The sequence below is a fragment of the Hemibagrus wyckioides genome, linkage group LG15 (genome assembly GCF_019097595.1).
Source record: "Hemibagrus wyckioides isolate EC202008001 linkage group LG15, SWU_Hwy_1.0, whole genome shotgun sequence".
Classification (NCBI taxonomy): Eukaryota; Metazoa; Chordata; class Actinopteri; order Siluriformes; family Bagridae; genus Hemibagrus; species Hemibagrus wyckioides.
Genome location: NC_080724.1, coordinates 13,908,224 through 13,934,808, shown reverse-complemented (window position 1 = coordinate 13,934,808; position 26,585 = coordinate 13,908,224). Strand labels below are relative to the sequence as shown.

General features: G+C 40.7%; 1 protein-coding gene across 5 annotated transcripts in view; it reads left to right on the top strand.

The window, feature by feature from the left end:
• Positions 1-843: 843 nt before the first annotated feature.
• Positions 844-26,585, top strand: part of vps13d (vacuolar protein sorting 13 homolog D) — a 42,861-nt gene continuing 17,119 nt past the window's right edge. For 2 of the 5 annotated variants that reach the window (XM_058409254.1, XM_058409253.1), the window contains exons 1-59: positions 844-1,375; positions 2,950-3,129; positions 3,220-3,297; positions 3,596-3,786; positions 3,877-3,957; positions 4,060-4,176; positions 4,259-4,363; positions 4,490-4,660; positions 4,760-4,860; positions 4,945-5,113; positions 5,362-5,463; positions 5,661-5,862; positions 6,880-7,062; positions 7,162-7,292; positions 7,378-7,444; positions 7,762-7,941; positions 8,036-8,166; positions 8,250-8,382; positions 8,504-10,735; positions 10,926-11,068; positions 11,175-12,266; positions 12,354-12,444; positions 12,528-12,654; positions 12,730-12,910; positions 13,516-13,740; positions 14,686-14,845; positions 14,949-15,162; positions 15,372-15,543; positions 15,782-15,897; positions 15,986-16,198; positions 16,319-16,593; positions 16,684-16,817; positions 16,932-17,087; positions 17,183-17,381; positions 17,466-17,540; positions 17,648-17,845; positions 18,020-18,109; positions 18,782-18,922; positions 19,046-19,171; positions 19,644-19,718; positions 20,127-20,232; positions 20,318-20,470; positions 20,629-20,764; positions 20,963-21,010; positions 21,097-21,247; positions 21,636-21,852; positions 21,933-22,180; positions 22,483-22,674; positions 22,776-22,902; positions 23,006-23,148; positions 23,243-23,373; positions 23,495-23,670; positions 23,792-23,915; positions 24,296-24,531; positions 24,640-24,742; positions 24,828-24,985; positions 25,583-25,691; positions 25,827-25,997; positions 26,099-26,203. In XM_058409254.1, coding sequence (XP_058265237.1) covers positions 3,033-3,129; positions 3,220-3,297; positions 3,596-3,786; positions 3,877-3,957; positions 4,060-4,176; positions 4,259-4,363; positions 4,490-4,660; positions 4,760-4,860; positions 4,945-5,113; positions 5,362-5,463; positions 5,661-5,862; positions 6,880-7,062; positions 7,162-7,292; positions 7,378-7,444; positions 7,762-7,941; positions 8,036-8,166; positions 8,250-8,382; positions 8,504-10,735; positions 10,926-11,068; positions 11,175-12,266; positions 12,354-12,444; positions 12,528-12,654; positions 12,730-12,910; positions 13,516-13,740; positions 14,686-14,845; positions 14,949-15,162; positions 15,372-15,543; positions 15,782-15,897; positions 15,986-16,198; positions 16,319-16,593; positions 16,684-16,817; positions 16,932-17,087; positions 17,183-17,381; positions 17,466-17,540; positions 17,648-17,845; positions 18,020-18,109; positions 18,782-18,922; positions 19,046-19,171; positions 19,644-19,718; positions 20,127-20,232; positions 20,318-20,470; positions 20,629-20,764; positions 20,963-21,010; positions 21,097-21,247; positions 21,636-21,852; positions 21,933-22,180; positions 22,483-22,674; positions 22,776-22,902; positions 23,006-23,148; positions 23,243-23,373; positions 23,495-23,670; positions 23,792-23,915; positions 24,296-24,531; positions 24,640-24,742; positions 24,828-24,985; positions 25,583-25,691; positions 25,827-25,997; positions 26,099-26,203 — 11,508 coding nt within the window. In that variant the 5' untranslated portion in view covers positions 844-1,375; positions 2,950-3,032. The remainder of the gene's footprint in view (positions 1,376-2,949; positions 3,130-3,219; positions 3,298-3,595; positions 3,787-3,876; positions 3,958-4,059; positions 4,177-4,258; positions 4,364-4,489; positions 4,661-4,759; positions 4,861-4,944; positions 5,114-5,361; positions 5,464-5,660; positions 5,863-6,879; positions 7,063-7,161; positions 7,293-7,377; positions 7,445-7,761; positions 7,942-8,035; positions 8,167-8,249; positions 8,383-8,503; positions 10,736-10,925; positions 11,069-11,174; positions 12,267-12,353; positions 12,445-12,527; positions 12,655-12,729; positions 12,911-13,515; positions 13,741-14,685; positions 14,846-14,948; positions 15,163-15,371; positions 15,544-15,781; positions 15,898-15,985; positions 16,199-16,318; positions 16,594-16,683; positions 16,818-16,931; positions 17,088-17,182; positions 17,382-17,465; positions 17,541-17,647; positions 17,846-18,019; positions 18,110-18,781; positions 18,923-19,045; positions 19,172-19,643; positions 19,719-20,126; positions 20,233-20,317; positions 20,471-20,628; positions 20,765-20,962; positions 21,011-21,096; positions 21,248-21,635; positions 21,853-21,932; positions 22,181-22,482; positions 22,675-22,775; positions 22,903-23,005; positions 23,149-23,242; positions 23,374-23,494; positions 23,671-23,791; positions 23,916-24,295; positions 24,532-24,639; positions 24,743-24,827; positions 24,986-25,582; positions 25,692-25,826; positions 25,998-26,098; positions 26,204-26,585) is intronic. The other 3 variants (XM_058409257.1, XM_058409256.1, XM_058409255.1) reach the window with 2 other exon arrangements.

The window sequence follows — 26,585 nt, the reverse complement described above, 5'->3', positions numbered from 1 at the left end:
AGAAACTGACAAACAGTACCATATCAGTAACAGAGCAGATTTCTTTTGTATTATGATAATAATTATCTAACACTATATAAAGACCCAGTAGTTTACCATCAGCCATCTGTTCCACATTTTTTTAAATAATATCTTCACTAATCCATGTCTGGTTTAAAGAAATAAATCCAATTTCCTGATTTAACTGCTAACTGATTATTGCAAACACACACACACACACACACACACATTAATCCGTTTTGTGATACTCTATAGAGTATATATACGCGCAAAAAAATCCATTTTTTGTGCAATTGCGCCACGATATGTTCAACACTGGGACTGCAAATCTAGACAAAATAGACGTGTTACACAGATTGATGTTGTGTGTATATTTTCTACATGTTTGTGGTAATAAGATATTGGTCATAATTCTAAACTTGTTCACGTGATTTGCTCTCATTCTCTCGTTGCCCCATCTATACTGCATGCTGTATTGTGTTTATCGTATTCTAATCTTATTGTACTATTTATTTTTATTCTGTTTTGATCACCTGCACTTGGTAGTAGTGGTGTGTGTGTGTGTGTGTGTGTGTGTGTGTGTGTGTGTTTGTAGGTGCGTTTTATATATACAATTACAATAACCTGAGGCTCGCCAAGAGCATTTCAATGTATTTCAATTCCATGCCTCAACACTGTGTACAAAAAAAAGTAAATACATTTCGATTCTACAGAATATCAATTCTAATTTCCACACGATTTTGGCTTCCCGACGCTAGATGGCCACAATCACATACACGTGGTTTGGTGGCGGAGGTGTTTTGTTTTGGCACGTGACCGGAAGTAGCCCTGTTGGAACTTCGGTCATTCCAGGAAGCAGGAGGCTCGTATAGGTTTGACATGTAACTGCTCGATAAACACACACACCGGCCACTAATAATGTTCGCGGAGAGCTTCGTTAAAAGACGTCTGGTGAAAGTGATAGGCTGACCCCGGTGACGTTTACGCAAAGTACATTATCACGTCGTTTGAGCCAGTTCTATGTGACTGTTAAAAAGTTGCTGGTTGTTGGCTAACGAGCCATGCTAGCTAGCCGGCGGGCTAAGTTCAGCTCGCCGTTAATTCTGCTGCCGCGGCTGCGTCTCGGCTCATCCTCTGTGTCTCAGGGTCACTGCTGTGACAGTGAGAGTTATTACACTTTCGTTTTCTGTCTCTTGGGAAGCTTTAAACGTGGAAAAGTTGCTGTGAGTGACGACCTGACGAATGGAAAAGCTCCGTTTCCACTTGTGTTTAAGGACAGCTGCGGTCATCGCCTAAACTTTCTTGTCTCAGTAGGTCAGTTCCAGTAAAACAGAACCCAGTTCCTTTCCGCGGTCCGTGCTCGTCCAGTACAATGGTGAGTTAAGATTATAGCTTTGGACATGCATCAGTAGAAGTCTTTTGTCTTTATCTTCTATAGCTATTGTCATAGCTCCCATTTCCTCAGGACTAGCTGTATAGTTGGCAAAAAAAAAATGTTTGGTCAGCCTTGTGATTATTTGTAAAATGGCACGTGCACTTTATGGTTGCACATGTGTCCTCATCGAGAATGCAGACCAGGGCACTCCAGTTATTCAGATTTTGGAGGACTGGATTTCACACACTTGCTTCCCCTGCACTTGAAACTGACACTTGTCAGCCATACTTGACTTCAACCCTCTAAGGCTTTGACCCAACCCACAGACCTTTTGATCATTATTGTCTATTATGTATGTGTGTGTGTGTGTGTGTGAATGTGTGTATGTGTGTGTATGTATGTATGTGTGTGTATGTATGTTTTTTCTGGCATTTGGCAGTGTGTGTATGTATGTATATGTGTGTGTGTGTATGTATGTTTTTTCTGGCATTTGGCAGTGTGTGTATGTATGTATATGTGTGTGTATGTATGTTTTTTCTGGCATTTGGCAGTGTGTGTATGTATGTATATGTGTGTGTGTGTATGTATGTTTTTTCTGGCATTTGGCAGTGTGTGTATGTATGTATATGTGTGTGTGTGTATGTATGTTTTTTCTGGCATTTGGCAGTGTGTGTATATGTGTGTGTGTGTATGTATGTTTTTCTGGCATTTGGCTGTATGTATGTATGTGTATGTATGTTATTCCTGGCATTTGGCAGTATGTGTGTGTATGTATGTGTGTATGTATTTTAACTGCACAAGGTGCACAGCTTGTCCTCGGGCATGTCACCTCAAGCACGGCTTGGTCAGTTTAAGATTGTCAACATTAGATATCAGCTCATATATAGAAAGATTCATTAAAACATTTGACCAATAATTATCTACATTTGACCAATAATTAAGACATCCAGCAACCAAGTTCTGGCAGTGTGTGATTAATTTTCTTTATTATTATTACTGTTACTACTGTTAGTAGTAGTAGTAACAGTAATATTCATCTCATCTAATTGGACAACAGCATAGGATACAGGAAACTCATAAAAGAGCTGCAAGCATAGCAGACGAAACTTAAGCGAAAACATGTTAATGGACAGAATAAATCTGTTTAACATTTCACATTCAATACATTCCTGTTCATGTAGTCCCAGTACTGATTGATGGTGCGGTCAGAACATATTCATTTTTCTTTAATCACAGGTCTATTTTTTGAGGATCTCCACTGTATAATCTGACATGGAGAATAGAGTCCATTATTAGGATCATTTCAAACAGTGTAGTGGAAGACAGAAAGAAAAGACAGAAATAATATAAATGTTTATCATATCTCAAACATGCTGTATGTGACTACAAAATACAATAAAGGAGCAAGTACAGAAATGAAAGTGACAGTGGTTGAATGTGTGTGTATGTATATACAAACACACCCTCTTGCACACCAGTCTATATTAAATGGTCAAATTTGGGTCATGTTGTTTTTTTCTTATTGATATTTCATATAACTGAGTCAACTTAAAAATGTCTTTCCTGTTTGCTAGACTTCAAATGCCTGGAGTGAGCATAGATTGTAAAGGCTCTATCTGTTGTCATCGAGGATCCCCTGCCACGTCTCCCTCTCACCATGTTAGAGGGACTTGTTGCCTGGGTACTTAACACATACCTGGGCAAATATGTCAGCAACCTTAACACCGACCAGCTTTCTGTTGCTCTTCTCAAAGGTATGAGTCCTCATACACTTGTGTGGCATGCTGCTTGTGTCTGTATCTGAAATGATCAAATGGAACAAATGGTGTTCATGTATGTTCCAGGAGCAGTAGAGCTGGAGAATCTTCCTTTAAGGAAAGATGCTCTCCGAGAGTTCGATCTACCCTTTGAGGTCAAAGCAGGTGAGGTTCTAATATGCAGCTGATGGATGTGAGGACATAATATCTGTCATCTTCTTTTCTTCTATCTCCCAAAAACATATTAATAAGTGAACTGACTATGCTAAAATGCCCCTACTTATGAATTTGCGCTTACATGATGCCCTGTCATAGACTGTCATCCTGGTTCATATCCAAAGTCCCCTAGGATAAAGATGTGGTGCCCGAAATCCACCACAACCCTTACCAGGGAGCGCTTACTAGAGACAAAACAATTACTACATGTATATTGCCATAACATTTGTTTTCTTATATTGTGCAGGCTTCATTGGAAAGATTGTGCTTCAGATCCCCTTCTATCGGCCACATAGTGATCCATGGGTCATCTCCATGTCTCAGCTGAACCTGATTATTGGCCCTGCCCGTCCTCAGGAACATGACGAGGCACGAGAAAGAGAAGCAGAGCAAGAGCAGAAGAAAAGGTTGCTCAAAGCTTTAGAGGACAAATGGAAGGTAGTGTAAATAAAAACGCTGTAGTAAATGCAAAGCAACTGGTTTACCTGCCTTCTGAAGGAAAAACTTCATAATCTGTCTGTCATTTAGAGTGAAAGTGAGCAGAAGGGAGAGTCATACTGGTACTCAGTCACTGCATCTGTGGTCACCAGGATAGTGGAGAATATTGAGGTAACCATTTCTCCCCAGTAACATGTTTGTTTTTCAGTGAATTTCAGTATATTGACATTTAAATACAAAAGTGAGCTCTTTTGAACTTTCTCTGTCTCATAGCTGAAGATTCAAGGTGTGCATCTAAGGTTTGAGGATGACTTCTCTAACCCAGAAAAGCCCTTTGCCTTTGGAGTTTGTATTAAGAATGTATCAGCGCAGAACTCCTCTAAGGAACCGGTGAGATGAATACATGCAACAGATATCCAAACAATAACACAGCTCCACAGATCCCATTAGCATTACATTTCTCTGCTCATAGACTCAGAAGCTCATGCGGCAGAAGCAGCTAGAAATAGAGGAGTTCAGTGTGTACTGGGACACGCAGAGCACCATGCTCGGGGATCTTCCTCTGGCTGAAATACAGGTAAAGTGTCTGCATCATTACCTGGGATTCTACGATGCTGTAATAATTTAGTTACAGAAATCTTGCCGATTTAAAAATGGTTCTCTACTATAACGCTTCATCACACTTCTCTTAATTCCCATACAGGAAACTATGACCATGTGTATGCAGAGCAGGGAGCATCAGTACATATTTGAGCCAGTGTGTGCGTCTGTTCTGCTGAGGAGAAATGCCTCAAAAGAACCGTTACGATCCCGCAATACACCTCGCATCGAGGGCCAGGTGCAGCTAGAGCCGCTCTCACTGCACCTTTCTCAGGTAATACGTGACACACACATTGAAACTTATGTTTTTTTTGGGAAAGGCTCTTGTTAAAGAATATCTGTATGGGTGATTTCTGTTAAATCTATCATACAGGTTCAGTATCAGCAGATAATGGCTTTTCTCAAGGAGCTGGACAGGCGAGAGAGAGAGATGCTTTTCCGCAAGTGGAGACCCAAAGTTCCTGTCTCAAAAAAGTAAGGCATATATTCAGGTATAGAATGCAACCATTATGGTCTCTTTTTTTTGTAGCATTGTAAACGGAGATGTGTTTACTCTAGCTGCCGGCAGTGGTGGATGTTTGCCATCAGTGCTAACCTGGAAGAGATCAGAGAGAAGCAGAGGAGGAACAACTGGGACTTTGCACTTCAGCGAGCCCGTGATGCCCAGCTCTACACAAAACTTTATGGACAGAGGCTTAAAGGAATTGCTCTGAGTTTACAAGATGAGGTAAAATTCCCTAAGTAATCGTTGGAATTTGAGTGTTGGAAAGAGTACAATACACAGTATATGGCAAAATTTTGTGAAGTGCCTGAGCTGCACTTAGATTGCTTTTATATCTAAGTTAGGATAATAACAATTATAATAACAGTAATATAGTATACCTAGTAATAATGACTTTGATTGTTTTAAATGAATCTCTGAATGGTTGGTTATCGCTACAGAATTGAGGTGGGTTTTCTGTCTCTTATAAACAGAGTGAATTTGAAAGGATTGAAGAGGAACAGACCCTGGAGGAGTTGCAGATTCTCAGGGAAATTGTTCATGAATCCTTTCGAAAGCAAGAGGAAATTGCAGAGGTAAGTTCATACCACATTTTTCAGTGCTGAAAGGCATCAACGTCTAGAAACCTACAGTGAGTTAAACGTTTGAACAAAGATGCCAAGTGTATAACAATACCACTCTTAAAATACCACAGCTTCTGTGTATGTGAGAGACAGAAACAATTCTCTACATCGATCATCAGTTACTGTTAACATTTCTGTTGTGTTTTCAGAGTTTAAGAGAGCCCATGTCAGAGCCAGCGGCTTCTTCACCTTCTGGTTCTATTCCAAGAAGTGGCAGTTCTGGTATGATTCAGTACCTGCAGTCTTGGTTTCCGGGTTGGGGTGGTTGGTATGGAGGTGCTGAGAGAGGGCCTGATGGCCAGCCTGTGACAGATGAGCTCATGCCAGGAACTAGCCAATGGGATATGCTGGGTGAGTTGTATGCATTTATGTTTATATATAAATTAGGGCTGTCAAAATTAACGCATTAATAATGCGTCAATGCAAATTCATTTTAACGGCACAAATTTTATTAACGCGCGATTAACGCAGCGCACATTTTCTGTTTGGCCCTCGGCCTTTCCCGTAGTTTGGGAAATGGGAGATGCAGCATCAAGCCGAGATTGAGAAAGAAAAACGTCTTCTTTTTATATAAATGTCTGATGGTTCTGTCGACAAGACAAAAGTCCGCATTTATTGTCGATGTGAATTAAGTTATCACCGCAGCACGTCGAGTTTAAAATAGCACTTGATGGCGAAGCATACAGCTGATGCAGAGAGCTCTCCTGCCCCTCTCCTGCCCCTCGCCAAAGGCAGACAACACTAGATTCTTTTCAGCGGAGATGTAATGTGAACCTGTGTTCTGTTCTTTTCTTCATGTGTTTAATAGTCATGAACAAGTTATTTGAAAAACATGTCTATGTTCTTTATGCTCTATATTTAAGGTGGTTTCAGTAATAAATGTACACTTTGCATGTTTAGAAGAAGTGATCTGAAAATGTTAACAGTAAGTAAATCGCTCAGTGCAAAGACAGAAGTAATTGTTTTCTATGTTCTTTTTTTCATATGTTTAATAGACATGAACAAGAAAAATATCTATGACCTTTGAAACATGTCTAGTCTTCACGCTCTGTTATATATGGTTTCATTAATAATAAACAACATGCATTTCAATATTTGTCCATGCTCATGTTGATTAGAGTATTAAAAACTAAAAAAAGTCTTAATTTAAGGTACATTTAGAATGGATAAAAATGTGCAATTAATCAAGAGTTAACTCATGACAATCATGCAATTAATTGCGATTAAATATTTTAATCGATTGACAGCCCTAATATAAATGGATGATTCAAAACATAATATATTTGCCCTTTTTTTAATTTTTTAATCACGGCCATCCAATAGCACAGTAGACTGTGTAAATTTAATCTGAATCACTGCCATCCCCAGCTGAAACAGATGACCTCTTTGACCCATTGGAAGACTCTCAAACACTGAATACTTTCACTCGAAGAGACCACTTGTTTGCACGGCTGGATTTCTTCTTAGAGAAAGCAACTGTCACGCTTTTCCAGGAAGACAAGTTGAATCGTTTATCCAATGAGAGTGGTGTTATTCAGTTGGAGTTTTCAGGTGTAGTACTTTTAACATAAGGATGTAATTCTTTCAGCAATACAACCTTATCAAATATCTATTATTATAAAGCCAAATGCTTTGTTTTGTGGTTTGCAGGTGTAAAGATTGGTGTTGAGTCTCTGCCCCGCTCAGAGTCCTCTTTACTTTCTGTAAAGCTTGGGGGGCTGTTTCTCAGAGACCTCACTACACTAGGATCTATTTTCCCTGTCTTGGTGTCACCAAAACCGGTAAATACTCTTTTCGTTATTATTTTTTGTTTCATTAAAAAGGTTAAAGGGGTTCAGTTGTCCAATACCATCTCTTTATTTCTAGAGCAAAAGTGCTGTCACGATCAATCAGCCATTTGGGCAGAATAGTAGCACAGACAAAAGCAGCACCGGTAAGTGTTTCTGGAAAAGGAAAAATCAAACAGCATGATTACTTTCAACAAATCAGTATGCTCCCAAATGACAACAGAAGAGGGTCCATTTTCAACGATGTCAAGTAATTGATAATAGAAGTCCCACAAAATTATATTTTATATATGACATTGTTTTGTATAAACAGATCATAGAAAGATTTTTAGTTTTATTCTAGTATGTCATTGTTTACTTTTAGCCTTTAATTTTGGGGAAATATTCTGCTAAATCCAATTATTAGGAAATAATGTGTTGGCAAATTTCATATAAAAAAGACATTTTCATATAATTTGTCTAGGCCCTGACATGGAATCCTCTGCATCACCTGTCTTTGAGATGATCTACGAGCGTAACCCAATAAGAAGCAGGTTTGAGAGGAGGCTGGAGGTCAATACAAGCCCTCTCAATATCATCTACAATCCCCAAGCTATCAAGAAAGTGGCTGACTTTTTCTACAAGGGAAGAGTTCATACATCAGGTATTGGTTAACTCTCAGTTATTAGCCCTTTCACTCTTAACCACTTGTTTTGGTTAATATTTTGATTTTGTTTGTTTTGTTTTTCTTTCCCCAGGGTTTGGATACCAGTCAGAGTTGGAGTTAAGGGTGGCTGATGCAGTAAGGAGACAGTACAACAAGCTCAAAATACAGACCAAAGCTGAAATCCGGCAGACCATAGACCAGCTACTCATTGGAGAGTTTATAGTAAGATATTTTAGCATGCACGATTATTTCTTAATGGTTTGTAACACTGTTATTTGTAAGAATTTTGTTCTTTTTTGCCACAGGAGAATAGTAAGCGATGGACAATGAAATTGGATATTTGCGCACCTCAGGTTATCTTTCCTGATGATTTTCAGTCTGAAGACCCCATGCTAGTGGTTGTTGATCTTGGTCGTATCCTTCTTACCAATTCCCAAGGTGATTTTGTTGAAATTGTTTTCATTTTGACTACAGAGACGTTTCTGTTAAGTGTTTTGCTAATTCGATAACAATGCTTCATATCTAATTATATATCTCCGTTCTCTTATTGCGCTCATAGACGATCTGAAATCAAAGTCCAAAGTATCTCAGTCAGAAGGAGACGAGTTCAGTGATGAGGAATACCAGACGCCGCCAGCAACACCTCCTGGGTCTCCCCCTCCTGAACCAGAAACAGAGTATAAAGGGCAGGAGAAGACCTCTGACCATTGTAGCCTTAAATCAATTGAGGGGGCTCAGGCATTTGGCAAGATGCTGTATGAGAAGTATTCTTTATCATTCAATGACTTACAAATCATGGTTGGTCGCTACAAAGACAACTGGAAACATCTACAAGAGAAGGAAGTAGGGCCCACCCATGTAGTGGAGAAATTCAACGTGCTTTTACAGCTGGAGCAAAGGCTGCGTTACACCTCAGATCCTCAGCTTCCTGGTGCAGTTCTCTCAGGTACCTTACCAGACCTCAAAATACACATCAACCTGGAGAAAATGACTGCACTGAGAAGCTGCTTGGCCAGACTGGGTAGTCCAAGTGCAGATGAGGCCAATATGGGAGAGACCATCAAGTCACCCGAACCTTTAACGCTCCGGCATGAAAAGATTTTTGAGAAGGAGGACAGTCAATGGAAGCTTCAGGAGTCTGACAGAAATCTCACCAAGAGTGTAATGACTCTTGAGCAACACACACGTGAGGTACTTGTTGAGTCTAGGCTTCTCCTTGCAGAATTCAACATCAACTACATGCAGCTTGGAGTTGAAGTTGAAGGACAGTATATATCTGTCCTCAAAGTGTTTGGAACAAATGCTCATTTTGTGAAACGACCGTATGATGCTGAGATCTCCCTCACAGTCCATGGACTTCTGTTGGTGGATACATTGCAAACATATGGTTCTGATTTTGATCTGCTTGTGGCATCCCATAAGCACCTCAGTTTTGATGTGCCCACTGGCAGTTTAAGAGAGAGCCAGCCTACATCACCAGTAGCAGAAGATGGGAAGTCTCCAGAGGCTTCAGACTTGGATGTGCCTTTTGAGAGAATATCTCCACTCAGTCCATTTCCTAGAGTTCAGGAGGCACTCATTAAACTGGAATACCAGTTTGTCAGCTCAGACTGTCCGTCAATGAATTTAGAAAGCTCCCTACAGGTTACTAGCATGCAAGTGAACAATTTGGATATTATTCTCAACCCTGAAACCATTGTAAACCTGCTCAGTTTTCTTCAGAAATCATTTCCTAAAGAAGAAAGCACATGGACTCCTTCAACACAGCAGATGACAGCACTGCCCAATGAACAGGTCCATGAGGAAAACTATCAGTCTACTTATGATCAGAATAAGGAGATAACTGTAGAGATCCATAGGTTAAATCTGCTGCTTTTGCGAACAGTTTCAACTGGAAATGCTGTTTGTGGTGAAAAGCGGGGCATGAAAATTGCCACAGCCAGTATAAATGGGACAAAAGTCAACATATCGATGGGAAGTCGGCTGGATGTCAATGGCTCCCTAGGATGTATTCAGCTCGTAGATTTGACCCAGGAAGGTGGAAAAAGTCAATTTGTGGTCAGTATTGGAAATGTAGAAGATGATACCTCTGAAGAATGTGCAGGATTCACTTGTTCTGCATTTATGCCTACTTATGAGGCTCTAAATTTCCAATTTTTGGAAAAGTCTCAAGGAGAATGCTCTTTAGAACTTCATATGGCATCCCTGCACTATAATCACTCAGCAAAATTTTTGAAAGAGCTCAGTCTTTCTGCCAATGAGGTAGAAGACAACTTTCGTTCCATACTAAAGACTGCTGCCTCAAAAGTTTCAAATGTCCTGGCTACCAAAACAGCAGAATACAGTGGTATGGTGTCTCTCTTCAAGACCCCATCCAAGAGAACCAGATCTTATAGTATGTATAATTGTCCCCTGGAATTTGAAGACAATAATGACCCTGCAGACCTGGAGAGAGAACCAAGTGTGGACTCCTTTCTAGTCAAGCTTATCCTAAATGTTCATATAGAATCACCTGTTGTGTCCATTCCTAGGAAACCTGGTCACCCAGAGCTTCTTGTTGGTCATCTTGGAAGCATTGCCATTCAGAACTTTGTTGCAGGGCAGGATACTGAGCAGGAGAAATTGCAGGTTGAGGTTAAGGATATAAGGCTCTATTCTGTCAACACAAGTCACCTAGTCCTGAGGAAAGGGCCCAACTCTTGTCAGTCTCCCTCCCATAAGACTGTGTTCAACCTGGACGAGCCGCAATTTACTCGCCATGATTTCTTTGAGTATCTAAGTCGTGGAAAAGGTGAGCAAGCCTCTTTTGAGCTTTATTCTTAGATCATAATTGTTCAGTTTTGTTATGACATTATTACCAATCGAAAGCTAAAATTTTTATGTTGGCCAAGATACAGTAGCTGATTATTAAGCTTTATATGCTTTTGGAGCATAATGAGTAACCATACTGCCCAGTGTTTAATTTCTGTTCTCTATTTCAGCCTTTCACATTCTTAAAGACACCTCTATCCAATTAACACTTAAGAAGGTCCCTGCTGTTGAAGTCACACAGTTCTCCGATCATGAATCATACCAGAGTACAGGCTTCCTTAGAGTTGAGGGCAAATTTGTAAATGCTGTTCAGGTAAGAAATACTAAAAAGTACAGTACAGCTTGTTTTCACATTTCATTGTATTTTTTCATGCATGTTTTCTTTTTGGAATTTTGAATGTTTTCATGTTTCCTTTTAGGTTTTTCTTTGTAAACCTGTTTATGAGCAGCTCCTCCAGACTCTCGATAATCTCTCTTTAATTGAGGATGAGAAAGTAATTGCTTGTCAACCTCCAACGCCACCACCCCCTACACCCTCCTCTACCAAACCACATCGCTTTCCAGATCTTCAGGGTGGGTTATTCCCCCGAGATCCCTCTCTCGCCTTGTCTTACTCTTTAGTATCGTCCGCGCTCTCAACCCCTCTTCCTCTCCAGGATCACAGCTCTTCTGTCAAGGCTCCCTCTTTCACCCAGGTCAGTGCCACTTTCAAAGTGTCTGAGCTCCAGGTACAGCTGAGTGCCGATCTTAGTCAAGGATCACAGGACCTGGTTAGTTTGCGTTTCCAGGACTTGGAAGGAGATTTCATTAAAGACCATCCTCACACACTGTCGATTCAACTGACTCTTCACTCACTGCTAATGGAAGACCTTTTGGAGCAAAATCCTGAGTCAAAGCACAAGCACCTGATGGTTTCCAGAGGTGCCCCCAAACCATCTACCTTCACCTCTAAAGAATATCTTTCCCAATCCTGCCCGTCAGCATCTAGTGCTATGTATCCAGAAATGCCACGCTCACTACCAGCCCAAATGGAAGAAGCACAGAACGTCTTCCAGTTTTACCAGAGGCACCCCAGTACTCCTGCATCCAGTCGGAAAAGTAAGAAGGACTCGGAATGCCCCAGCACCCCTCCCCCATCTCCTTCTCGCAATACACTATCCCCTCACCCTCTGACAGACTTGGACGACTCTTTGGTTCACATCAATGTGCTTCTGGTCGACAGACGACATCCCGAGTTTCAGACACGCTACGGCAGCATCGGTCGTAGTGTAGATGTAGACTTCAACTGTCTTGATGTTCTCATCACACTGCAAACCTGGGTTGTCATTCTGGACTTCTTTGGCATTGGTTCTACTGCCAACAACCATGCTGTGAAAGCGCCTACTATGTCTCCGGAATCCAAGCCTGGACAAACTCTGTCCAACACTTCTCTTTCTGATTTAGCAGACGTGTTTCCTGAGGTTAATGAAGATGAACCAGTGGAGAAAGTCAACACTAAGCTGGACCTGAAGGTAGAAAAGAAGTTATGAATGTTATGCAGTTATGGAAGGAAAATGAAACGTGAGCATTTTTAATGAGACCTCTTTTTTCTGTCCCAGGTTCATGCTTTGTCTCTAGTGTTGAATAAAAAGACCAATGAGCTTGCTAAAGCTAGTGTTTCAAAATTGTTTACGCACTTAGAACTGATTGGTAAGTCTAATTTAAAATCATTTAGTAGCTATATTCATCTGACTTTTGTTTCTAACATAAATCTTTGCATTGCATTGTTTTAGAGGGGGATCTTGCCTTGCAAGGAAGTCTGGGTAGCCTGTCACTAAGTGACCTGACCCCACATGGAGATCTGTACAGGGAACGCTTTACAACACAGGGTGGAGAGGCACTCATTTTCAACATACTCAAGTAATTTACTTCTACCTTCTGCACTTCACTGTATGAAATTCTATTAGAAACTGCTAATCGTGATTCTTTGTGCAGGTATGGAGAACCTGATCCATTCCTGGAACGGGAGTGTGATATAAAGGTGTCTTTGCAGATGGCTTCAGTGCAGTATGTACACACACAGCGTTTCCAAACTGAGGTGGTGGCTTTCATCCAGCACTTCACCCAGTTACAGGATGTTCTAGGTAGACAGAGAGCGGCCATGGAGGGTCAGGCGGTAAGCAAGCTCTTTTTTTTTTTTTTCCGTTCTAATGTTTGTTTTCTGTTAACCTTTGGACAAGATATGTTTGAGTGGTTTGTTTAGTGTCCTTAACCACTTTTGACCATTGACAATTTTGTCTGCCAAAATGACATTCTATCACTGTGACTTTTATAAACCTTAGATGTGGAATACAGCATTTTAATGGCAGGCAGCATGGTTTCAGTGTCTAGCTGTTTTTGTGGTTTATTAATAATCCTTGCGTTTCATGTGGCATCACATTGTATAATTACAACCATTCTGAAGACTGAATACAGGACTGTGTCTGTGCTCCAAAGACTCATTTTCATTTGTAGTGATAATCTACTGTCCTTACACACTTGGCTACGTACAGTACATCTTCAGCAAGCAGCAATGCAGTGGATGCCTGGTAGCTTTGAGAGATAGCTAGCTAACTACAATATGAGACAGTTTATCTTGGCAGAAAGTATTGCTAACATTAGTAAAAGTTAGTAGGCTGATCAATGTTTATTCTCTTCCAGAGAAAATAGAAAATATGTAATGGTGAGTAATTCTGTGTAAGAGCGGTAAAGTGATATTGTTCATTCTCTCTGGCTCTGCAGGTACGTGAACGTCCACAGCGAGCCTCACGTGTGCTGCTGGACATTGAGGCAGGGGCTCCTGTCCTCCTGATCCCAGAAAGCTCCCACTCAAAGCGCCTCATAGTGGCCAATTTGGGCCAGCTCAAAGTGCGCAACACTTTCCAGCCCGCAGGCACCCGTGGCACTTTTTCTCTCAAAGACAAGGTAGAGAAACTTACCATGGCACATACCTTTTTCCCATCTCTGGTGAGTCCTGCCAACCATTGTGAACATCTACACACACACACACACACGCACACACACACACGCACACACACACACACACACACACACACACAGACACACAGCAATTCTTCCACTCTGCACTTGTTGCATTTATGTAGCATTTTTCCTCTGCAAGATTCAGTAGGAGAGTATTTTATTAGGTGGACGTTTTACCTATGTGGAGGTTTGTGCTTTTAATTGTTACTGTTATCGTCACAGCCATCTGCAGAAAAAAAGTGCTTCATAGATGCAGCTCCATCTTTCTGTGCATGGTTACTAGCAGGGTACTGGGCAAGCTTTTAATGAGAATTTGTGGTGGTATATGTCTTATGCATTTTCTTTTATGTTTGTCATTTTATATTAGGTAAAGACATTAACATCAGTGAATGCTGTTCTATTAAAATAGTCCCTAAACATTGACCATGTCTTAACCTTGTTTTCTTAAGAATTTGATTTTGCATGCTTATTCATACAAGGACCCATCCTACTATAAGGTAGTTGTCATAAGTTTTGGTCTGTTTGCTTTGCCTTGCATATTTCTGTTACATTACAGTTTTACTCTTTGGGTGGCATGTATTCATCTGCCTTTTTACTTCTAATCTGCTTCTCTGAGTACTGTTTGAAGCTTCCTGATGCACATTTTAAGCTCAGAGCCAAAGAGTGGTCCCGGAGTACCCCTTGCCCTGCGCATTTTAGCTCTCCATCACACCCACTTCAGCTGGGCTGTTTAGTTGAATTAGCTGTCAGGAGCAGAACAGGGGTGACTCCAGAACCAGGGCTGGGAACTCTGAGCAATATTATAATGAGTGATTGCTGGGTTTTTGTGTGAATTCACAAAGATTCTCTTCATCAATTTTGTTTATTATTTAAGCATTCAGTACTAAACCCATTGTCACTTCTATTTTAATGCTCTTGTCTTTTCCAAAGGATCGTGTGAAGAATGCTCAGCCTACTTCTGGGAAAGTGAGTGAGGACGTGTCAGCAGACAGAGTCAAAGCCTCTAGCACCACTGCTTCTGGATTTACCTTAAACAGGCCTCAGCCTGCCATGGGGCACAGCTCTGATGCAGATACACTTCCAAATCCAGGTTAATATCTTAAGTAACTTTTTAGTGTTTGTGGCATGAATTTAACATTCTACACTGTTGTGATATGATGTGCTAGTTAAGCTGTGTTTTTTTTTCCTTGTAGAGGATTACATATGTCTGCTGGACTGCATTGCCGTGGATCTGCAGGAGATGGATTTATTTGCTGCAGAACGCCTGCCCTGTGAACCTTGGGACAGTGGAGTGAAGCGCCCAGACACAGACCTGGTTTTCCCCTCATATTCAGTGCGCAGGTCTGGAGGCAGCCTGCTGAAGGAGCGCTGCCACTTTAAACTTAAAGTGGAACGCAACTTGGACAAGTAAGAGTTCATTTAATGATTGTTTTGTTTTTTTAATCGTTTGTCCTAATCACATGCTTTTAATAACGTCATCACATCCTCTTTTTTGTTTATCCCTGTTGATGTGTATGCAGTTGTGTTATCACACTGATCCAAGCAGAACTGTTTACCTTTAGTCTGTACATGACTAGTGTTTTGCATTTGCTAGAAGCTTCTAACTTGTGTTTTAGGGAGCTGAGTCATGCAGTCCCAGACATGTCCATCCATGGCAGTCTGTCTTCCGTTCACTGTTCCTTGGATCTAGAGAGGTACCAGCTGGTCCGTGGCCTGCTTGAGCAAAACCTGGGAGAGCCTGTGGAGGAGTTCCTCAGACCCTACAACCTACAGGACCCCAGCACATACGTACGTTCCTGATGTTAAAAAAAAAAAAAAATCTGTGCTTGCATATTATATTACATTCCTATTAAACATTTTAGCTGAAGTACTGTATTTTTCTAAACTCTATTTTTAGGTAGGCATGTGTAATTAAAACTGATACGCATGTAGTGCTGAATTATTACATTCATGTGTCATTTATAGGCAACTCATTTGAACAGCTTTAATGTCTTCACAATGTCTCTTCTGCATTTCTCATCGGCAGACGGTGCTGAGTGGTGATGTATATACAGGCCTCTCTTTCTTAGTTGACATGATGAATGTCAGTTTGGAGTTGCTGGATGGCCCCAAATCCTCTGGACATAAGCAGTCGTTGGCCAGGTATTTCATTTATTTATGTATTTCTGTCAAGGGAAATCATTTTATGGATTGCAGCAAAGATGAAGTGTCCTGTGTTTTTGCCGAATAGGTTCGACTTTATGAAATCCAAGTTGCTGTTTGAGAGTTTCTCTGATGGATCCAAGTCCGTGAACCTGGTGTCTCATTCACTCTTGGCCTACGACACACGTTATAATGAGTCCAACAAGGCCACAGAGGGAAAGCACAATGTATTTGACTGCATTCTGCAGCCATCTAGAACAGGCACCAATCGAGCTTCTCTGCAGCTAGAGCTACATTACAGGTACAGTTGAATATTAAATCATAGCTTAGTAATGTATGATAAGTTGATGATTTCTTTATGTAATTTCAGGCAACCAATTTATGCTGTGTAGTGATTGCTTTTAATTCCTTTCTCACCTAGATCTACAAGGGATTCCTCCTGTTTCACTGTGGTGCTAAACAACCTGCGAGTGTTCCTGATTTTCGACTGGCTTCTGCTAGTCAGGGATTTTATCCGTATGCCTACGGAGGAGAAGGGAGCGACATCTACCCGCCAGCGCTGGCCTAGCAGTGGCAGTGACCCCGGTACGACAGGTGCTGTCATGCCCAAAACTGTCAAGAGTGGAGTAGTTACAAAACGATCCACTGTTCCTGTCACCCAAGACAAATATCTGGAGGTTAAACTTAATGCTACAGGTAAATTTTTCTCTTTGTTGTAAAATTTATCTTTTGTTTGGTCAATCCTTTAGATAGAAGTAGTAGTAGTTGCCTCTCTGTTCTGAACAGGGACAGAGTTTGTGGTTGTGGAAGACTCATCATGTTCAGATACCAATGCCATAATTCTGAAGGGCACTACTGTACTCACCTACAAGCCTCGTCTTCTGGACAGACCGTTCTCTGGCAGCTTGGCTGGAATTGAGGTGAATCATTATCATGGCCTTGTAACCATTAGTTCTATGTCAATGGAAGTTTGCCAAAAGCATAGTCAACATTTGCTTAATTTTGCGTCTATCGATTTCCATGTTTTTTTATAGGTGTATTCCTGCCGGCTGGGCAGTGAGCAAGACACAGCACTGTCTATTATTGATCCTGTCAATATACAGGTTGAGCTGTGTGGAAGTCCCACCTATCAAAGCAGCTCAGGCCTTCTGGATGCCTTCAACATGGCAGATTTTCCACCCTTGCTAGAGGTGAAAATGCTCTCAAAACAATTCTTAAACTGTATGCTTCTTTACAAGTATATTTCCTTATCTTGGAATATGCTTTTCATGACTTACCTTTACAGATCCAGTTTCCTACTCTGGATATCCGGCTGTCCTACAATGACGTGCAGCTCTTTCTGGCTATTGCAAAGTCCATCCCCACTGGCTCCCCAAGTGTTGCTGATCCTGCTTTTGCCTCCCAGGTAGACCAGTCCACTGCAAGCCCAGAGACTACCACCAAACGAAAAGACAGCTTCAGGCATCGGACAGAAGTCCTACTGGGTATGATTCTGGGAGGTTTTATGTTGTTGTGATTTTACCTTAAGAATGTTAATTCTTAGTTGTGGTATGTTTATGGAATTTTAGAAAGTCAGCTAACACGCCTTCAGAATCTGGGATTCAGGAGGGAAGATTGCAGACGAGCTCTTGTTAATTGCAAAGGTAAAATGTTGTATTCGACTGAGTACTTAGTAGGTAAGTTGCCTTTTACTTGAAAACCTTAAAGAAACATGTTGAGTAAAGTGACATATACAATGGTGCGGCTGTAGGTCAGTTGGATCAGGCTGCCACGTGGCTACTAGAAAACGCAGAAAGCACTTCTGGAAGGAGCAAAGCTGACTCTGGTTCAGGCTACCACTCAGCTCCCCCTTTGTCTGGAGTGGAGGTCAAGGCTGAGAGTGTGTGCATTTGCTTCATTGATGACTGCCTGGACTGTGATGTTCCCCTGGCTGAACTCACCTTTTCACGTGAGATTATTCTTCCTTTTCCAGTGGAAAATCTTCTTTATAATATTGCAAGAATCAGTATATCACATTATTATTTCATTTATGTCTATTCAGCTTAAATAATCATAATGTTTATGTAGAACAAAACCTATAGGATCATTTCTAAACAGCGCTTTTGCCTCCTTGTTATTAAAGGGCTGTCTGTGCTGCAGAGGATTGGATCTACACAGGAAGGAAAAGCTAGTTTCATCCTGTCTGGAGATTACTATAACAGGGAGCTCTCAGGTGAGCTGGTGTTTAAACACAGTATAATATAATGTATACTCGTATGGATACATGTGGAGTTTTTTACATAACCACAGTTTATCCACTATTGGCAATTAAACATGGAAAAACACCAAAAGTGTTTCATCAAATACTTATTTGTATTTAAGAACTCATTCATTGGCCACTGTCAGAATGCCTACAAAGTGCTTCATCCAGCTAGGTTTTTCGCCAAATCAAATAAACATGTCTTTCACCCAATAAAATAAAAGAGCAACATTTTACTGGTTCAGGTTACTTATAAAAGCAAACTCAAACTCTGGCATATCTTAGTAATCCTTTGTAGTCTAGCCCACCCCGACAATCTAACTCGTATAAGTCAGGCCTGGTGTTCATCTCGAGGATTTTCACAACTCATCCACAACAGATTTTTTTTTTTCTTTTTCACCTCTAAACTTTTTCAAATAACATTAGACTCTGTTGATGGTTTTAAATCAAGCTTTGCCAGGTTTAGTCTGCACTTATATATACGCTTCATCATGAACACATTGCATAATAATAACGATAATAGTTAGATTATTATTATTATCATTATTATTATTGTGTAAAGGCATAACTGAGTATTCATTTGGAATTTGGAAAGGTAAAGCAGACGTGATATGAAGGTGTGTCTGTTTGTATGTGTGTATGCAGGCTGGGAGCCATTTATCGAGCCCTGGCCCTGTGTCCTGAATTGGCAGCAGCAAGCGGCAGGTCGTCTCCATCCTTCTCGCCTGAAACTGGGAGTACAAGCCAAGCAGAGACTAGACATGAACATCACCTCCGTCTTACTCGGTAGCCAGTCTGGGTCAAGCACCTTATACATCTGCCTTCTTTTCTCTAACTGTTTACCTTCATATTTATGAGTGGTGTGAGGTTTTTCTCACCCTGCTGTGGGCCTGTCGTTCTGACACACAGAGCAGTACAGCACAACCAAGACTTCATGGTTAGCAGACTACTGTAAGGAAGACGAGCAGTCGCCACAGTCCTCCGCCTCTTTGTCTTGGATGGGCTCCTCCGTGGACCCCCCCACTTTTGGACAGAGTGAGTAGCAGTCATGCGTTCAATCCTGACTCAGTGAAGCCTGGAAAACATTCTGTACACGTTATCCTAATGGGAAATACATCTTCTTTTGCTTTCTACCAAGTGTTTTTTTTTTTCTTGCCACTGCCGCCCTCGGGTCTAGACCTGCTTTTTTGTAAAGCTTCTTTGTTGTTTGAAAGGGACAAATAAATAAATTCAGTGGCAATATTCCACCGTAAACTGTATTTTTGAGAATATAATCAAAACATGTCTATTAATAGAGTTTAGATGATTTAGCCTGTTTAAGTTAAGCAAGCTTGATTTAAAGAATTGAAGGTTTGACTTACTGTAATAAAATTTACCTACACAGTCTTTTCATCTCTTAGTACTCCTGGTCTACATCTCCCTTGCATGTCTCTTTCTATGTGTCCTAACTTGCACGTCTCTTTCTGTCTTCCTGTCCTCTTCCCTAACCTTTTCTCTGTGCTATCAGGTGTTCCTCTTGCGCACCTTAGAACTAGGAGCACTGCCAGCCTGACTTGCCTTGAGCAACAGATTCATGCCAGAGGTACAGGTTGTAGACTTAAGAAAAGAAAAAAAAAATTAAGCAAGCCCGGTATCCATCATCTGGTGATTCCAAGATAGTTTGTCTTCTATCTTCAGCCTTTAACATTATCATTGTTCTTTCTCTCTTTGATAAATTTCTTTTTTTTTTTTTATTTCAATAGCAGGTAGCGATTTTTTCATGTGTCATGCCACTGCATTTTTTATTTTTTATTTTTTGGAAATATTGAAGACCTTTACTGTGCTTTCATTAGATGCTTTCTTGACTAGAACTATGCATGTGCATGTTCATTATTTTTAAACTAAAATACCCAAATTATGGATTTTCGTAAGTAAATTATTTTTTGTGTGTCAAAAAAATTTTCAACCTTTTGCTAATAGTGTTTTTTCTTTTCTTTTTTTTTCTTTTAAGCGGATGTGAAGTTGTCTAAAAGGAGGCAGCCTTTCATTCCCTACGCCCTACGCAATCATACTGGCTGCACTATGTGGTTTGCCACCCTCACCACCACCCCAACCAGGTCAGAATGGATAAGTAAGTCAGTATTTTGTTTCTAAAGTAACTCTGAGCTTTTCGGTGAGCACGATCCTTTTTTATGTCCATAGGGTGGCACTGTCTCACAGCAGTAGTGCCGACTCTATATCAGACGCACATGGGCCCGGGACAGACGACACACACAACATCAGTCAGTGGAGAGAGGTGCTGCCAGGGGAGGAGATTCCTTTTGAGTTTGAGGCCCGTGACAAACTTAGACATAGGTGCGTGTGGCTTACATCTGGATTCAGCTGCAGAGCAATAAAATATCTGGACATTCTCAGCATTAGTTTTTTTGTGACACTTGAAGTTCTTTGAATATAAATCTGATAACTACTTCTCTGTTCTCTGCTGGTCTGAATGTTTGCTGTTCTGCTCTCAGGCATACCCATGAGCTGAAGCTGCACCAGCTTTTGGTACGTGTTGGAGGCTGGGAGCAAGTAAAGCCTGTCTTGGTTGATAAGGTCGGTGTGTTCTTCCGTTATGCTGCTCCTGATCGCAACAACCCCTCCAACACGGTGAGGTTTTACCCTATAATGTACATCATACTACTATCTATTTATACATTAGAATTAAAGACTGAATGCATGACTATAAATTGCTCAGATCTTTAAACGCTATCTCATTTAACTTGCCAGCCTTATTGTTTAAGCTGGCAATATTTACATTTTATCTTCTTTTTTTATTATTTCTTGTTTTTTATATGGGGTGTTTAGGTTGGCAGTCCAGTCAGCAGAACCAACATCATACATCCCCATGTATATGTAAGTATTTTTTAAAATTTTTTGTAGTTAATGAGTCATTTAGACATTTTTGCTATTAATCATGAAATGTCTGATATTATATGCAGTTTTCAGCCTTGCCCCCTGTCAGAGTGGTGTTCTCCATCACTATGGAGGGTAGTGCACGCAAGATAATCACTGTACAGTCCGCTCTCGTGGTGAAAAATCGCTTAGAGGTGCCCATGGAGGTACGGCTAGACAGCCCTTCTGCTCCAGACAGTGAGTATTCTCTTCTTTGTTTTAAAATATTTCGAAATTTAAGTCTACTAAAAATATTTATTTCAATTTCAAGTGACACAAGTTCTCATTTACAATGGATAAAATATGATATCAAAATCGATATAAAATATCGAGTAATACATTTACCGTGACAGTTTTGAAAATGTTATTAGACAAGTAAACCCAAATTCAGTTTTAAAGTTCTTAAAAAAATTCACCTTAAACATCTTATCTAGATTTAATAATGAATAAGAAAAACTGACTCTTGCCGTAGAAGCTGGCAAAGAAAGAATACATTTACTGTGGAACACAAATAGGTTTATGAGAAATGTGTGATCTAGGAGTATCCATGAGTACTTCAGGGATTTTTAATTGAATTTACCAACAGAGCCTGTGGTGCTTCCACCTGTCCTGCCTGGAGAAGCTTTGGCGATCCCTCTCCACCTGACCTCATGGAGACTGCAGGCTCGCCCTAAAGGCTTGGGACTGTTTTTCTGTAAGGTCCCCATCCACTGGACAAGTGTGGAGCGTCCTGGGGAGGTCAGCAGCAGCAAGAGGGAGTGCCAGTCAGCTGACTTTGACGACCAAAACAAACGTAGCTTCAGGTAAATACAGGTTTGGCTTAAGAGAACATGTTGGAATCGAAAGCAATGGCAATATCCTTGTGTGTGTTTGTTCTTTTTAGGTTTTGCGTGGTTATCAAGAAAGAGAACTATCCCGAACAACAACCAGCTAAAATGGTCACTGGTGGTGCTCAGCAGATTTACAGACAGCCAGGTCACACTGTCTACCTGTTGCCCACCTTAGTGCTGACTAACTTGCTTCCCTGTGACCTCATCTACTATATCAAAGGGACCTCAATCAAGGGAACCATGAAGCCGGGCAAAGAGGCAGTGCTCCATGCAGCAGACACCTCACAGAATATAGAGTTAGGTAAGTCTGAGACCAACTTGTGTCAGAGATTTCTATAATGTTTGTTCACTTCAGCAGCATGGTGCCTTTCTTTTATTTATTTATATTGTATGCCTGTTTGCTTGTTATGTTCAATTATCTCCCGAAAGTTTCAAAGGGCCAAACTAGAAATGCTGTCAAAAATGTGCCATTGCCAGCATTAAATGAGTTTCACATACTCAATATTCATAATTAATAGTCCATCTAAAATAACAGTATAACATCCAGTATTTAAGCACACTGACTAGTGGCATTGCTCCTAATCCTTACCTCATCTCTCTCAGGTGTTCTTCTGGAGAACTTCCCAGTGTGTAAGGAGCTGTTGATTCCTTCTGGCACTCAGAACTACGTGGTGCGCATGCGTCTGTACGACACAAACAAGCGACTGCTGTGTCTCACCATCCGCATCATTCTCCGAGCAGAGGGGGCGCTCAAGATCCTCATCTCAGCTCCTTATTGGCTCTTAAACAAGACAGGTACTCTACACAGCAATCAAAATACTAAAGTGTAATTAAGATTAAAAAATGGCTCAGTCTTGGTTTGACCTTACATACACACCTTGTATTGCGGCCTGCAGGGCTGCCTCTGATCTTCCGCCAGGACAATAACAGAACGGATGCTGCTGGGCAGTTTGAGGAGCATGAACTAGCCAGGAGCCTTAGTCCACTCCTTTTCTGCTACACCGACAAAGAACAGCCCTTCATGTAAGTAAATGGAAGTTAACAAATTGATTGTTGATCAGTGTTTCTCTTGCTTGATCTGACATGTTTGGAATTCTGTCTTTCTGTATACACCTATACACATCAGGTGCACTATGCGTGTTGGTAAAGGGATCCACCCAGATGGTGTTCCTGGCTGGTGCCAGGGTTTCTCACTGGATGGTGGAAGTGGAGTTCGAGCAGTTAAAGTAATCCAACCTGGAAACAGACCGGGGCTCATCTATAATATAGGTGACTGGAATATTGTCTAATTTCTGTTTTATCATAAATATATTTTTATCATAATTATAATGTGATGTAACAATGGTGATATGGTTCGTTTAAGGAATTAATGTCAGGAAAGGGAAGGGACGCTACCAGGACACCCACATTGTGACTTTTGCACCTCGCTATCTGCTTGACAATCAGTCTTCACACAAGCTGGCTTTCTCCCAAAGAGAGTTTGTTAGAGGAAAGGTAAAACACATTTCTTTAATGCATGTCTTGTATCTTTAGATGCATGTTAGCATTGTTTGCAGTAGTATGCCATGAATATGAGGAAAACTATTTCATATAGCACACACTATGTGCACCATAGGGCACAGCAAATCCCGAGGGCTATATCTCCAATCCACCAGGCTCTAGTGTGGTGTTCCACTGGCCCAGGAATGATTATGACCATCTCCTTTGTGTCCGACTTATGGACGTACCTGACTGCACATGGTCTGGAGGGTTTGAAATCAACAAACCCAAATCATTCCATGTCAACATGAGGTAACGATAATGCTAGTCAGTTTTGGTATTGAATAGACATTAATATGTATTGTGTGTTATTTTTTTAAAAACAAGATATATACATATAAACAATATATATGTGTGTGTGTGTGTGTTTTAGGGACACGTTGGGTAATTGCTATTTTCTCCTTGCTGAAATCGCCTTGAAAGGAGCAACGTTTCAGATTTCATTTAGCGACACAGACCAGTTACCGCCACCTTTCCGCATAGACAACATCTCTGAGGTTAGAGATTAATCTTTTAGACAAAGTATTTGCTTTGTTAACTTTCGCATACTGTAATTTTTTAGATGTCACAACTGTAGCATTTAATGGAGGCTAAAGATCTATTGGACTGCCATAAAAGTAGCTCTGTCTTCTGCCACTATAGAGCTTTTCAGCTATGCTTCTTTTCTTTAAAAGGTACACAGGATATTTAGTTTCAACAGAGGGATTGCAATTTGCCTCACAAGAGGAAAAGAATTTTTAAAAACTTCCCCTTTAAACGTTGTGTAGATGCTTTTATTTATTTTATGTGTTCAGCTATCACATTTAAAAGTGTTGTAAAATATTAATATTAAGGATCATCTTGGGACTTGTTATATGAAATGATGTTGTTGCTTCAGGTTCCAATCCAGTTCTGGCAGCACGAAGTGCCAGATATCAAACTGCACACCGAAGTGAAAGCTGGAGCGGTACTGGACTATGCCTGTGACGAGCCCATTCTTCCTCCTTACATTACACTGACTGTAAAAGGAGCTGGGTCCTCTGAGGTCACCGCTGACATGAACTGCTTTAGAGAGTACAACAAACTCTACTATGAGAACTTCATCTACATCGCTGCAACTTTCACATTCTCTCAGTGAGTTCTCTAACAGATAGATGTGATATGCATGATTTGTGGCATGTGATATGTCATTTGTTATACATCTTGTTGATATGTATTATTAAAGATTTGCTTTGACTTCAGGGATGCGAGTAAAAGGCCAGGAGCAGTGAAGCGTGATGCCAGCTGTGCTGAACTAGTGCTCGATGTTGAGACAAAGACACAGAGAGTCGTACTGAAGAAAAAGGTGTCACTATATGCGTTTTTCCACATTTCTTACTAACGTTTTTTGCACACCTCTGTCTTACCAGTCTTAATTCTGGCTTCTGTAGGAACCAGGAAAGCGTTCTCAGCTGTGGAGGATGAGTGGAAAAGGAATGCTTTGTCATGAGGGTTCCTCTCCCCCTCAGAGTAAACCTGCCCAACCTCGACCTCTTGAATACTCCATGGTGCTGGACATTGCTGGGCTTGCTGCAGTCACAGACAACAGGTCAATAAATCCAACTGGCAGCATGAATGAAATGTTTCTGAACAAAAGCTCAACACAGTGGAAAAGCTGCTTAGTTGAAACAGATTTTTTTGCCCAGTTAGCTATCGAGTTAAAACATACACACCATCAGACAGACAGACCTAAATTTGTCAAATACTAAAAAAAAATGTAATGGATGGATTCATTATTTAATGATTTATGATCATAGTTAAATGCATTTAAATGCATTGTTGTGATATCTGAAACATAGCCAACTAGCTAACACCCACTGATACAGTGGCTTATTTAAGGGACCCCTTATAGAAGTCTATAACAAGCTCATAATCCCGGCGAAGCTGAATTAGAGACAAAACAGCCATTAACTCTTATATTAAACTGAGAATGTTCATTTGTTTGTAATTTTGTTTTACAGTGCAGCAATATACTGTTAAATGAATGCATCTATTTATGCATTTGTATGTACGAGTCATGGAATTGTTAGAAAATCAGGCTTTTGTGCTGTCCATCATCATGATTTATTTCTTTCCCTTCAACCACCCTTCACTTTTTCTGTCACTTTTTCAATCTATCTTTCTATGTCTCTGTTTTGACATGCAGCTACGAGCCATTGATGCTGAAGCGGCCAGACACTCGCCGCAGTACTACCCAGACATGGCACTTCTGTTCTGGCATGCTGACCTGTGGCTTACCCAGACTAGTGGTGCAGGTCTGTCTTCTCTTCCCCTTTTTCTTTTGCTTGATGGTTCAACTAAAATCACTCATATCACGTGCCCTGGTTTTTATTAGAGTATTACTTTAACCTGTTATGTACTATCTCTTGACACTGTGATTATTTCCACAGGTGAAGGGAGGAGTCTCAGGTCTGTATGATGGTGCAGAGGTGGTGCTCGGGCCGGACTCAGGACTGATTGAAAAACCCCCAGAACAGCAGTTTATTAATCAGAAGATGAGGCCTGGTTCTGGGGTGCTGTCTGTGCAGGTTGTTGCTGATGGACCCACTCGTGTTCTGCAGGTGCAAAGTTGATTATGTGAATATTGGATTGAATTAATATTAATTGCCATTTTGCGCTTGGCTCATGGTTCTTAAACGTGAGAGTTTTGTTTTCATTCCAGGTCAGTGACTTAAATCAGCGGCGAATTAACAGAACTTCTCCCAGCACAGAGGAGAAACAAAACAAAGAGAATGCCCGAAAAAAGGACACTGAGGACGAACTTGAGGTTAGTTGCTTTTATCTAGAGCAATCATTTTAGAAACTCTTAGAAAGCTTAAAAATAAAAGCTAAAAACAATTTGAAATTAAGGCCACAATAAATACGTTTCTAATGTGTAAAACACCTGGCCTGAGCATACGTGCCAAAGGAGAGGAAAAAAGAGCCTACAGATCACAATTGCATTCGAAAGCTAATTTCTTAGCATGAAAGACGAGCTTCCTGAGAGCAACTTGCCAAACACAGCACCTGTACTTCAACAAGCCTCAGTAGAACTGCAAGTGGCTTCATGTTATAGTCAGATGAGACCAAAATAAAACTGGTCATGCACACAATCAGACATCTGACTTCATAAAAGGAAGAGCACCTGATCTCTAGTGGAAAATATGGAA